At 32.3% G+C, this 13,230-nt stretch overlaps 1 protein-coding gene across 9 annotated transcripts in view; it reads right to left on the bottom strand.

The window, feature by feature from the left end:
- LOC148603554 (uncharacterized) overlaps window positions 1-13,230 on the bottom strand; it is a 79,017-nt gene that overhangs the window by 4,898 nt on the left and 60,889 nt on the right. For all 9 annotated transcript variants that reach the window (XM_088553891.1, XM_088553896.1, XM_088553897.1 and 6 more), the window contains 15 exons: window positions 12,942-13,037; window positions 11,692-11,842; window positions 10,771-10,851; window positions 8,994-9,278; window positions 8,105-8,203; window positions 6,914-6,928; window positions 6,146-6,430; window positions 5,392-5,463; window positions 4,369-4,497; window positions 2,749-3,033; window positions 2,310-2,372; window positions 1,481-1,543; window positions 815-1,027; window positions 461-507; window positions 151-205 (listed from right to left, as the gene is read on the bottom strand). In XM_088553891.1, coding sequence (XP_088410017.1) covers window positions 151-205; window positions 461-507; window positions 815-1,027; window positions 1,481-1,543; window positions 2,310-2,372; window positions 2,749-3,033; window positions 4,369-4,497; window positions 5,392-5,463; window positions 6,146-6,430; window positions 6,914-6,928; window positions 8,105-8,203; window positions 8,994-9,278; window positions 10,771-10,851; window positions 11,692-11,842; window positions 12,942-13,037 — 1,939 coding nt within the window. The remainder of the gene's footprint in view (window positions 1-150; window positions 206-460; window positions 508-814; window positions 1,028-1,480; window positions 1,544-2,309; window positions 2,373-2,748; window positions 3,034-4,368; window positions 4,498-5,391; window positions 5,464-6,145; window positions 6,431-6,913; window positions 6,929-8,104; window positions 8,204-8,993; window positions 9,279-10,770; window positions 10,852-11,691; window positions 11,843-12,941; window positions 13,038-13,230) is intronic.

The raw sequence follows: 13,230 nt of genomic DNA, 5'->3' as shown, positions 1-13,230 counted from the left end.
AATGAATTGGGTTGGACGTAAAGACCACTAGGAGAACTAAAAATACATCTATGTAAGTATTTACTATTATAATTAAAAGTATATGATGGTGCATTTGTGGCGTTTCTCCATCTGTTTTTTTCCCATAATATAAAATTGGTTGTTACTTACCACAAGCATATGCCTGGCAGTTACATTCTGTTTCTATAACTGTGTAGTGAGAGTCCTGAAATGTCCAGGAAATATCAATAATAATGGCTGATACTGTATTTGTTCATTTTGATTGAATAATTGATTTTTCATTATTGTGACAAACTTATAAATAGTGATGGAATAACAGAATGACGAACCCTGGTTAAACAGTACAGCCCTCCACAGGGGTATAGTTAGATTTTCCTATTATTGTTATACTATACATAAATAAACAAAGTAGCATGAGCTCTCAGGAGCTCTTTAGCCAATTTACATCTTTAATACTTACAGGCTTACAGACAGGTGTTGCCATTGTGGGGCAAGGTATTGGGCACTCTGAAAAAAAAAAGAATAAATAATATACTTTTTGATGTACAAACTAAAAGCGAAATTATGCTGAATCAGCTTTTACTCTACAAAGATTAATATGTATTCTTAGTTTCATGAAAATGAAGCAACATCTAATTCATAAACTGTCTGAAAAATTTTAAATAAGATCTGATTATATAAATTGAAATGTTCATTGAATCCTTCATTAACTCAAATTTTGACCACTAAGACTACTTGAACTTGAAGATCTGAGGAATACCTGCTGGTCTAGAACAACAGATCGACATACTGAAACACAAATGTATATACTTACCACACTTATATTGTGGGCAACATTCACCAGTGTTTGTCTGCTGGATGACCTTAGGTGATGTACAAGTTGGTGGTTGTGTTATACATTTCTCAGGTTTACAAATGACAGTGTATTTATTACAGCAGCCATCAGTTGTCTTGACAACCATCAATTCTTCACCTTCTTTCAGAAGAGGTTTGACCAATGGCTGGCATTTGGACAAATCACATGGAGCTAAAATCATATTGGTAAGTTAATGTAAATGATACCTAATATTTTTTAAAGCTTTTCCTTACTTTCCTCAAAGATGCATGACCTTAAATGATGTCATACTTTAAAATTTTAATATAAAAGCATATAGGTCACCAAACTTAATATTGAGATTATTTATCCTTAATCTAGGCAACATTGATATAGAGATTATTTATCCTTAATCTAGGCAACATTGATATAGAGATTATTTATCCTTAATCTAGGCAACATTAATATAGAGATTATTTATCCTTAATCTAGGCAACATTGATATAGATTTCATTGGGAATTTAAACTTTTTGCAAACTATTAAAAACTGGTGTATAGAATATTTCAAAAAATTGTACAAAGAACACTTATCTGACATACTTTCATATTCTAAAAGGAAATTGGGAATCACCATAATGTTTCTTGAGAACAGTAATATATAATTACCTGGTGTTGAAGCAACTGACTGGGTTCCTGGTGTTGGACTTGCTGTTGTCCTAGTATTAGGTGCTAAAAAGAGTAAAATACATGTGATTAGATAAAACTGAAACCTAGTTCCTACTGACAGAATGTGCTCTTATTCCTCCATATGAAAATTCAAAATGAAACAAGATTGCTAAATAGTCAAGGACATATGATCAAAAATTCCTACAAAATCAACTGACCAGTCTCAATGATTTATACTTCTGATTGGTAATTGTTGTTAAGTTCCACTGTCATATAAGAATTAAATTAAGAAGAGAATTTAATGGACAGATTTTAATTATATTTTAACCCTCCTTTAATGTCACTGTTAAGAAAAAGAGACTGATTGGTACAGTTCTTTTCATAGTCATAATCTATTCGCTAAATTATAGTTCAACTTCATTTTTGGAGTTTTTCACCTACATTGAAGGTAGTCACTAAATTACTCAAATTAATATATGCCATAGAGTGTTAAGGAGAACACATAAGTGTTTGACTTTAAGTTACAGACTGTAACAATTCTCCACTGAACAGTAAAGCACCCTCTAATACAGTCAGAGTTGGGAAATACTCCAAGATAGACATGAGTTCTTGGAGCAGGGCAGAGTCCAGCTGCTACTAGGACATACTCTGATAAAATTTAAGGTCGAGTATCCTTAAAGACTGGGTTCTGCAACATACAATTGTTGGTTTTATATCATTACTGGAAACATAATCCTCTAAAAGTGGGGTGTTTGAGGTCACTAGGATAGTCCAGAACATAAAACCCCCAATCATCAGTATGGTAATACATATTACACATATTACATACCTAGAGTTGTTGTTGGTCTTGTACCTGTTCCTGGTGTTGGACTCATAGTAAATCCTGTTGGGGCTGTAAAACATATATGAATGTTATCTAACTCAGAATGTCATATCTAAAGTCATAGGATCGCCATTTTGTTTATCTGATATAATACAAACTCGCAAAGGGAATGTGCCAGTTCAAAAGGAGTTAAATGTAAAATGTAACAACCTTCAATTGTCTTTCTTTGGAGTCCTCCAAAGTAATTATATCCCTTCATGCAAAATCTTACCAATAAATCTCATTAAAATCCCATGAGTGGTTAAGGAGAAGTTGCCTTTGTGGGGTTATGCCCAACCTTCATATAAAATTTCATAAATTTTTTTCAGCAGTTTGAAAGGAGTTAAGCTTATAAGAAATATGGAAAGACAAACAGACTGACAGACAAATCATAATGAGTACATACCACATCTGCAAAAGAATCTGATCTTGTAGTCATCACACTGTATAGGGAAGTTGTCTGCATTGTTACAGATTAGTCCTCTTTCTGCTGAGCATGCCATTTGAGCTCCTGATGAGTAGTGTGGGGCATCAATTTCAATATCCCAGCATTCAGCTTTGGTAATAATACCATAAGGACAGAAAGAGGGGTTTCGTATTTTGTATTCTACAGCATTTATCTCCTTATCTCCAAGATTATGACCATCTGGATGGTTCTCATTTATGTAAGGTGACCATTCTTGGACGCATTCTGTTGAAATTAAAAAAAGAGTTTTGAAAGGGTTGCTGAGCTATGGTAGAATAAAGGTATTATTGGCAATACTCAGTATGGTGTAAAACAGACCAAACGTTTCCCTTCAAATGGAGAAAAACATTCAGTGTATACATATTACATGTATTAGTACAGTGGATTCCACTTAATTGCATAGCCCATTTGCCAGTAAAAATTATGCAAATAACCGGGCTATTCTTATAACCGAAATTACGATTTTACCGGAAGTGTGAGTTCAGGTAAGACGACGATACTGTGGATCAACCAGGGATATCACTGTTCAACATTTCTGATCTGGTATTTAATTGTTATAGACCTTCTCATTGTATTGTTCTTTTATCAATAAATAATAATATATATTGTGTTTGTCTTGTTTATTGACCTTCTTTACGTTGTGTGTATTTATAAGTAAAACCACGTGTTTCTCATCTATAAATAGTCAAGTAATTTCCTGACTTTTCTACAAAAGCAAATCCCATATTTCATATTTCAGCCAGGATTCAGTGTAATATTCATCAATGTTTGCAGTTTGTGGGCTTTTGAAATGGTCTGTGTGTTTTTATTCCTCTGTTCATTGTACACTGATAGTTGTGTATTATACGCGTCATTGACCTCGATATATTCCTATGAAGTGTGGATAGTATGGGGCACCTTAAGGTAGTTGAATTTCATTAGACATTGTACTGAATGAATGACTTTTAATTTTCGTATAATATTTATGCCTAGTAACCCAAGCTCACTCAAAACTGTTCAGCTCATTAAAGAAAATTAAATTTACATTGATAATCATTTGTAGTCGGAAGAATATAAATAGGGACAAAAAATACCCCAAGCCGAACCTCAAGCCGCATCATAAGGTGATGTTCGGCATGTCGTCAGAAGTCATTGTTCACCTAGGTGCTTGTTTATTTTAATGTAATTAGAAATCATTTACATTGTCTTTTATGTCCATGATTTTTTTAATCCATTATTAACACCTCCTCACTGATGTCTAGTTTTTACAACAATAAATATGATTGACATATTTATGACCCGAAGGCTTAAAATAGAATTTGGGAAAACCTGTCTTTACCTGGACGAGGCAAAATTCTCTATGCAATAAACCAAAATGCACCTCCAAGGCCTATGCAAATAAGCGATTTTTTCCCTAATAGAATAATAGGAAATGGTTTTGTGCAGGAGAAAATTATGCTAATAACCGAAATATGCAATAAAGTGATATGCGATTAAGTGGAGTCGACTGTATTTGAGATTGCAAATTTGAAAATTTTAAAAAAGGTTTAAAAAGAAAATGACTAAATCTATAGCACTTACTTGGTGCTTTAGTTGTATGAGCTGCAAAAGATCCAGGCGAAGGTCCTCTTGTTATCTTTGTACCTGGTGCCTCAGTTGTGTGGCCAGAGACATGTGTTCCTGGACTGGCTGTAGTTCTTGTATGGGGAGCTGAATTATTGTAAGAATATTTGAATTGATGAACAGCCTAGGTAATTGTAGTACAACCTTGACTTCTTGAGTGGTGGTATATCATTTCTGTGTGATAACTTTTGTAACTGTGAAATATTTTACTATGATTCCTTATAATTTAACTTTTAATTCAAGTATTAACAAGTAAATAACCAAACAACTATATATGACATCACAATCACATGGTTAAGTTTAGTCTAAGAGATGATAAATGAAAATAGTCAACCAATCAGAAAAGACATTATATCCCAAATTAAATCACAAAATAATTGTTAAAGGATAGTTAATTACATGTACTGGTAAACAGAATATTTTTTCTCTATTATACGTAAATATGCAAATTATAAAACTTAAAAATTTAACATTTGGATATTGCTATCAATCTTATTTTTAAAATCCTCAAAATCTTTTGAGAACTCAAGTTTTAATAAGAATTGAGTGCGTAAGACAGGAATGTCCCAAAAATCTCTAGAAATTAAAAAAAAAAAAAAGTAAGAATCCAAAGCCTGACAGGAACAAAGCTTTTCCCCTTAAACAAATCATGGTGCTGTCAGAAGAATCATATCAAATTTCTGATCATTCCCATAAAGAGAACCACAGTTTTGGCTAAAAATACTTAGTTTTTATGTGAGTACCCACAGTAAATAGAGACAGCAGCAAAACTATCTCCCATCTCTCCCCATCCCAAACACCTGAAGCTCCCTCTCCCCATCCTAAACATCTGAAGCTTTCTCTCCATCCCAAACATCTGAAACCCCTCTCCCCATCCCAAACATCTGAAGCTTCCTCTTTCCATCCAAAACAATGATATAAATACAGTTCAAGCATCTAGAATGTATTGATCTATAGATAGAAGAAGTGTACTGATCTCACCTGCTGTAGTCACAGTAGCAGTTTTCTCTACCGTACCCTGGGTTGGTTTTATTGTAACTTTTGTTGAGGATTCTACAATATAAATGAATTCAAATAAAGTTAAGATTAAAGTCTGTCAGCCCTTTCTGTAAAACCTATTGACTTAGAACCATGACTGATCAGTGAAAGAAATCTTCTCCTTCTCACGAAAAGAATAATTTTGGATTATCTCCCTTTGAAAATTTCTTCAAATAACCTTCCTCTATGCACATTCATTTATGAGATTCAACATTTTATATTAAGTTTTATCTAAATGCATTGAATGGTTAAGGAATAGTTGGTGAAAACACGATAAAGTTGTATAAGTTGGCAGATATGAATGGGGGTATGGGGATGTTTTGTTTGACAATTATGTTAAATTTTGCATAATTTAGACAAAAAATAAGCAAATATGATAGTCTCGACCTATTATCCCCATTTTTATGACATGGTTGGTTGGACTCCCTGAAAATTTCTGGATTCATTTCTGCATATTATTTTCTCATGTAAGGGCCAAAATCTCTTAAAACTTCTTATCTGTTTACTTAACATAAATTGTATGGAGCACATAAAAGTGTGAATACATAACTGGGGATTTCTTCATTTCAGTGTGGCTAACAAATCACTTTATACCCAAAGGATTCTCTTGAAAGTAGTTAAATAACAATGAAAATTGCAAAAAAAGATGCACGCAATTATTACTGAATACACACATTAATATGTTAAGTCTTCTTACCACATTCACAATAGAATCTTATCTTATAGTCGTCACATTGTATGGGGAAGTTGTCAGCGTTGTTACAGACAAGTCCGTTCTCAGGTGTACATGTCATTTGAGCTCCTGATGAGTAGTGGGGTGCATCAATTTCAACATCCCAGCATTCAGCTTTGGTGACTTTTCCATGACGACAGAACGAGTGGTTTGACATTTTATACTGTCTAATTGTCTTCTCCCTGTCACCTAGGTTGTGGGCATCTGGATGGTTCTCATTGATATATGGTGACCAACCAGCAACACACGCTATATAAGATAAAAATTGAACCAGATAGAGTACATGTAAGGTAGTTTGATTTTCATCACCAATATACAGTTTGATTTAAGGACATAGACATAGGGTAAGGGACATAACTCTTGAAATCAGTGATATGTTTGTATCATATTCAATTGCACCAAAGAGTTGTGTCCCTTACATAGGTCTACCTCCTTAAGAATTTAATTTGTTTTACTTAAAAATATTAAAATGTTAGTGTGCTTACTATGAATGGAACATCAGGAATGTCCTATAAATGAAAAGGAACATATTTCAGACGTGACTATTTGAACTTTAAACACACAGGCACGGAACAGGAGTCCTAGGAAGTTGTGCATATTCCATCTGGTCAACCATAACAAATGGTGGTGCTCCGTCAATTAAGTTATTATTTTAGCACAAGTATAAAACAATAAAGCTTTGTTTCTTACAAGCAAAGCCTAAATTTACATTAATGGTAAACAGTTACTTACGTGTAGGATTATGGGCTGAAATTAAAACAGAGATAAAAACTTGAAAATGTCACTTTGCAAGTCTGATAAAATTAAAACCAAGAAGATACAAACATAAAATAGAATTTTATTCTTAAGCTGTTGATTTTCTTACTTTCAAAGTTTTAAAATTTTATTTAACTACTTCATATCTTATCATAATTCATAGCAATCATAGTGCTAAGCTAAAATGTCTTAATACTAACAAGTTGGCATGAATTTGTATTTTCCCCTCAACATGATGGAAATGGGGCTGAGTTTTGAAATAAACCTGATTATAGGCCTTATTAATTAGATTTGTTAATTTTTAATTATTAATAATTGCAAATTTGTCATTTTCACCAAAGTTTGATTTCAATTTTTGAACTATTGTGAAAAAAATATAAATGCATTCTCTATTGAAAAATTCAAGAATGTGAGTTTAACTGATTGTGGTGATTTTTGCAGTGTTGCATTTTACGTAATGATGTCAACATCACAATAATATCCAAATTGAAACTAAATACATTTATCTTCAAAAATGCAGGACTATAACATTTAGTACTATGTTCTTTAAACAGACAAATTCTGTATGATGTGATACACCCCAAAAAAGGCTACATATTTTTATTTTTATTATTATGTTGCTTTATAGGTCTATATGATAAAATATATAATCATTTATTCCAATCTGTCTGCTCTTAAGAGATAATCCACATTGAAAACCCAACAGTTTCTATTGTATTTTAGTGTCTTTTACAGAGTTATCTTCCTTAATTACGAATTCTACAGTACATTCTATATAATTTTTATCTTCTAAGAGCACAAGTTACATGAAAAACCATATATCAATTTCTGTTTACTATGGCATGTCAAACAAAATATCAAAAATAATATGTAGGCTTTCCAACCATGAATTATATTTTGCATGATTCTCAGGTGGGGTGCTACTTAAAAAATATTTCATATTAAGATAATTCATCAAGCATTTCGACATTTTATTTATCAAGGGGTTGCCCACATCAGTAATATTATTGATAATATAAAATATTATATGGACAGTGATGTAAACTAATGAAGTAATGCCAGAATTTGCCTAACACTGGAGGTGATATTTGTCTCCACACTATAAACTGTGAAAAAGACAAAAAGAATGGCACAGTTTATTGCGGCTGTAGTGTAGGGGCTACTTACTGAAACGTGTATAGTTGTCAGGAACACTGTGACCTGTAACATTGGAGACAGGTGCTGGTGTTGTTGTTGTAGTATTATCATATTGTGGAGTCTTTGGACCTATAACACAAAAGTATATTATATCTAATAGGGCATTTAAAACTTGAAAAACAGTCAGTCAGAAACAACGATAACAATATTTGTAAAAATAGTACTTGACTTCCATTTTGTTCATAAAACAATATATCCAAAGAACCTGCCTAAAACTTCACTGTTATTGCATGGACAATATTTGGCAGCTGCCCACCACACATTCCCTAACTAATATATGTTTTTTCTTAAAAAAAATCTTGTTAAAAACTAAGAAACTGAAACTCAATATATATTAAAGATGCAAGTTATAAAATAGTTATAACCTTCTGTGCTAAATTTCTAATTTTGTATCAGTCTCATGAAGGGTTCACAAATTTTAGCAAATGGTTATGTATGTGACTGGTATATCTTTAAAAGCAGTGAAAATTTCTGCAACAAAAACACTTCATATGCAGGAGCATTAAATATCAACAGAGGTGACTTTTAAATCCATCAATTATTTTAAATTCAATAGTAAAGAATCTATATATTACTTACAGAAATAAATTATATCACTTATTTTCCTAATTTGAATGCCCATTGTTTTTTTTCTTTTCTTAAAAGGTAGTTGGCCCCTAAATTTTATTGCAGTTTTTCTAAAAGTATTGTTAAATGTCTAATTTTATAACATATAAGAACAAATTTCTCCTTGCTCCCTTGGTCTACCAATATTGTTCTGAGTTACAAGAAATAGCTTGTCAACCTAGTCTTAAAAAAATCAGTTTAATAAGCTGAAAATAAATGCTCCCCTACTTGTGAATAGAAAATAAGGACATACCACATTCACACTGGTATCTGATCTTGTAGTTATCACATGGTATAGGGAAGTTGTCAGCATTGCTACAAATCAAGCCATCTCTTGGATTACACCTCAGTGTTGCCCCAGATGAAAAATGAGCGGCGTCAATATCAGTATCCCAACATTCAACCTTTTTTATTGTGCCTTTGTAACAGAAACCAGTGGCCTTTTGGTATTCAGAACTAGATTTTTCTCTATCACCAAGGGCATATGTTGAAGGGTTGTTTTCGTCGACCCACTGAGACCAACCATTAACACAAGGACCTACAAAAAAGAATTCATTCTTATTATGTTTAGATGATATTTTGAATTAAGAAATAAATCACAGAAACTTCACATAAATGGCCAGCCCATAGTAAAACAATAATAGTTTCTTCATATTATTAAATAGACGCAGCCTATCTGTTGCACAAAATGCTGGTCATATTCTCATCACTTTTTTAAACATGGACGTGGTCTAACGAGTTTTGAAACATCGTCATGTTTGCTGGAATGTTTATGGTATCATAACAAAATAAAAAAAAACCTTTTGAAAATAAAAAACAAACATCTTAGTTTCTTTTGAAAGAAAATTTCATTCATCTTATACTCATAAATTTCCTAGGTTTATACAGCTTCTTAAGTCAATTATTTTGGACAAGATTCTTGATTTTATTTTCCAAACATCTATAGAAGGTGTAGCAAAGTGATACTTCATAAATGCCGTCAGTTAATAAGCATATAAAGTTGAATCAAAATATTTTGCAGTCATTTTTTTGTATTTCAGAATCTTCTAAATGATCTTTTAAAGGAAAAACATGGAAATTTAAAATATTCAGTTGTAAATTTAAAAATACAATGTAATTACATGTGAAAAATGAAGATTTATCCACCTCTGCATATCTATTTCCAAATAACTTCAGGTTATTTTGAATTCAATCAATTATCCAATAGAAGTAAAGTGTAACACCACAATTAAAAGGAGGTTAGCACAAATGCAATCCACAGTTAGCTTTTATTAATGCGACCACTCAATGCCAAAAAGAAGGATGAGAAAGCAGAGAAAAAAATTAAAGAGTGGTCCAAACAATATTGGCAAGGAATATTTTCTAAAGCATTTAATTCAAATATTTTAACTGATTAAATTACATGTACTTTCCAAACCTTAAAATTAAATCTTAATACATGCAATGAAAAAAAAATGAGCCTACTAGTTGCAAATGTGAAAAATTTGGCTGAAATAAATTCTTTAACTTTTACATATATAAAAATGTTTTAAAAACTATATAAATAAAATGTAATTATCAAAATAATTGCAGTCAAAAGGATTACATCATTCTAGCAAAATCTTTTGTAAAAAAATATTGTGTACTTTAAATTCTAACTATATTTCGCACTGATTTTATTGAATTGAGGGTGAAACTAGAATGATGTCTTTCAAAGTTAATTCCTTGGATCTCAGGGCAACAAACCAGAAAACATATTATAAATCAAACTAAATTATATACTTACGATAGCTTGGAGGTAACGTTGTAGGTGCTTACACTTACGACAGTTTGGAGGTAGCGTTGTAGGTGGTTAGACTTATGACAGCTTGGAGGTTATGTTGTAGGCATTATACTTACGACAGATTGGAGGTAGCGTTGTAGGCAATTAGACTTACAACAGCTTGGAGGTAACATTGTAGACATTTAGACTTACAACAGCTTGGAGGCAATGTTGCAGGTGGTTAGACTTACGACAGCTTGGAGGTAATGTTGTAGGTGGTTACACTTACGATAGGTTGGAGGTAATGTCGTAGGTGATGGTGTTGGAGAAGGAGTTACTTTGTTTGGTGGAGTGAAAGGTAGCCGTGTTGCTGCAAAGAAATTTATAGTAACTATATTGTAAATGAAGTCATCTTGGAACTGCAACAAAATTACAGTCAACCTGCATGAGTTATCATTCATCAAAAACACTGTAGTTTCATATTATTTGTATCTGCATTGAGCAAAGCTTTGTCAAATTTCACATAAAAATTCACATAAACCAAGCATTCATGGGAATATCACATAAATTATGGTTTAACTCATGTCAGTTTCATGTAAAGCTCAATGAGAGAGATTTCATGAAATTTCTGCAATTAATCAATTTATGGGGATGGAGTGATAGCAAAACATGCTATGAAACAAAACTGACCAAAAAATATTTTTGAAGTGATATATTGTGGAAATGGTGTAAGCAGTTAGGACCTGGTTGCTTTTTTTTTAATGCAGACGCACAGTGTGTGTCATGGGAAGTCCTGCAAATTCCTGTTGATCAAAACATCAGTGATGTAACAACATAGTGATGCATAATCAACAACGTCATATTTTATTGGATTACACATAGCTTCTTCCCTCATTGGTAAACATTTGGTCATATCAATTCTTGAAAATGTAATGATATATTTTTATTACCTTTTCAGAGAAACAAAAAACAAACATTACTTCCTGTAGAATATTACAATGGGGAGTAAACATGCTGCAGAATATTCTTCCTCTGGAAAATTATCAACTTAAGGAGGTAGACCTAGGGTAAGGGACACAACTCTTAAAAATTAATCTTATGTAAGCATCTAATTAACTTGGATTCATTTTATTCTGCTTCAAACGAAAGCTTTGGTGAAATTGAATATGATACAAACATATCACTTAAACATAGAGCAGAATTTACTTACGACAATTAATTTCATCTGTGTTACAGTCAATGACCCCATCACACCTCTGTGGTTTTGGTATACACATATTATTGCCACAACGGAATTCGTTGTCTGCACATGTCTTACATGTACATTCACAGGTAGTAACATTGACATATTTGGACTCATCCTAAAAAATTATAGATTATTTTTAATTGTAAGAATCAATCAAGAAATGTTTTATGTATAACTTTCATAATGAAGAACACTAAGTTGCACGCATTGTCATGTTATGTATACCCCACTCGTACAGGAAGTTGATATCAGCCAGCAACATAAATCACTTACAACATATGCTCCATCTATATTAAGCAACAAACCAAATTTGAAACAATCCATCCATTTGGAGTCAAGATAATTTTGATGAAATTTCCAACGGATGGAATGAAGGACAAGGTGATTCCAATATACCACCATCTTGTTGAGTGGGGTTATAAAAATCAGTTACAATGAAGGTACTTATTTTTTAGTATCACTTTTCAAAGAAATTATCATGGTGGGCATCTTGCAACAAGCAGGAACAGCTACCCTTCCAGAGCACTTGAGCTCACCCTTTGTTGGGTTTCTCGGTTGTATCTGTGTTTTGTATATTTATGTTTTTGTTTATCAGTTAATATGTTTGGAAAAATTGGAACTCCACTTAAGGTAGTTCTCTTAGTGTAAATTTATTTTGTTACCTGACTTGAAAAAATAATTATCAGAAACACCACAAGAAAATTCAAGGTGTGGCACATGAACCAAAAAAACGTAGATATTTTATTGCATAAAACAAGTATTTATTCCTGATAACCTCCAGAAATAATCAAAGTGTTTGTAAAATTTGCATTTAAGATATTGATAGGTAAAAAAATTTGTTGAAAAGCATTATGGGAATATTGCAGAAAAAATTTCCAGCACTTTTTCTTTATATAAGCAGTCATAAAATATCTATATGAAACAGATGCTTTAGGATAAATTTAAATAGCTTTTCAGTTGCTTTCTAGATGTATTGAACATATCTGAGGCAAAAAAGACCAAATTGAGAATTATGATATTCTACCCATTGCCTGATTTTTACCCAGAATAGTACTTAATACATTGTATTCTCGTAACCTGGCAGATTAATGTTTAAGCTCTAGAACACCTATGATTTCTAACAGTCTCAGCAGTGTTATATTCTTACTGCAATTCGATGGTAATGTATAAAAAAACTGATATTCATGATAAGTCATGTGATTAACATTACTGACCTTTTGACATGGTGGACAAGATTTGGGTATACATTTACTCTCTCCATTGACACATTGACAGGTTGAACACTGTGGTCCTGGTACAATATGATTGGGCTACAAAAAAAAGAAAGATACATTACTCTGAACGAGGCAACTATAATATAACATCAAGGACACTATTCATAAATGTTATAAACTTCAATCTACAGTCTTGGCAGCCATTAGTCACCCATGTTCCCCCATCCTTCAACCCTATAGAAAACTAATTCATTATCATTAAACAAATCTTGAAGGTACAAAAGGGTTA

Source organism: Perna viridis, chromosome 11 (genome assembly GCF_037379345.1).
Source record: "Perna viridis isolate PV_CMFRI_1.1 ecotype Kerala chromosome 11, ASM3737934v1, whole genome shotgun sequence".
Lineage (NCBI taxonomy): Eukaryota > Metazoa > Mollusca > Bivalvia > Mytilida > Mytilidae > Perna > Perna viridis.
The sequence above is the reverse complement of the archived record's forward strand: the minus strand, read 5'-3'. Positions and strand labels throughout refer to the sequence as shown.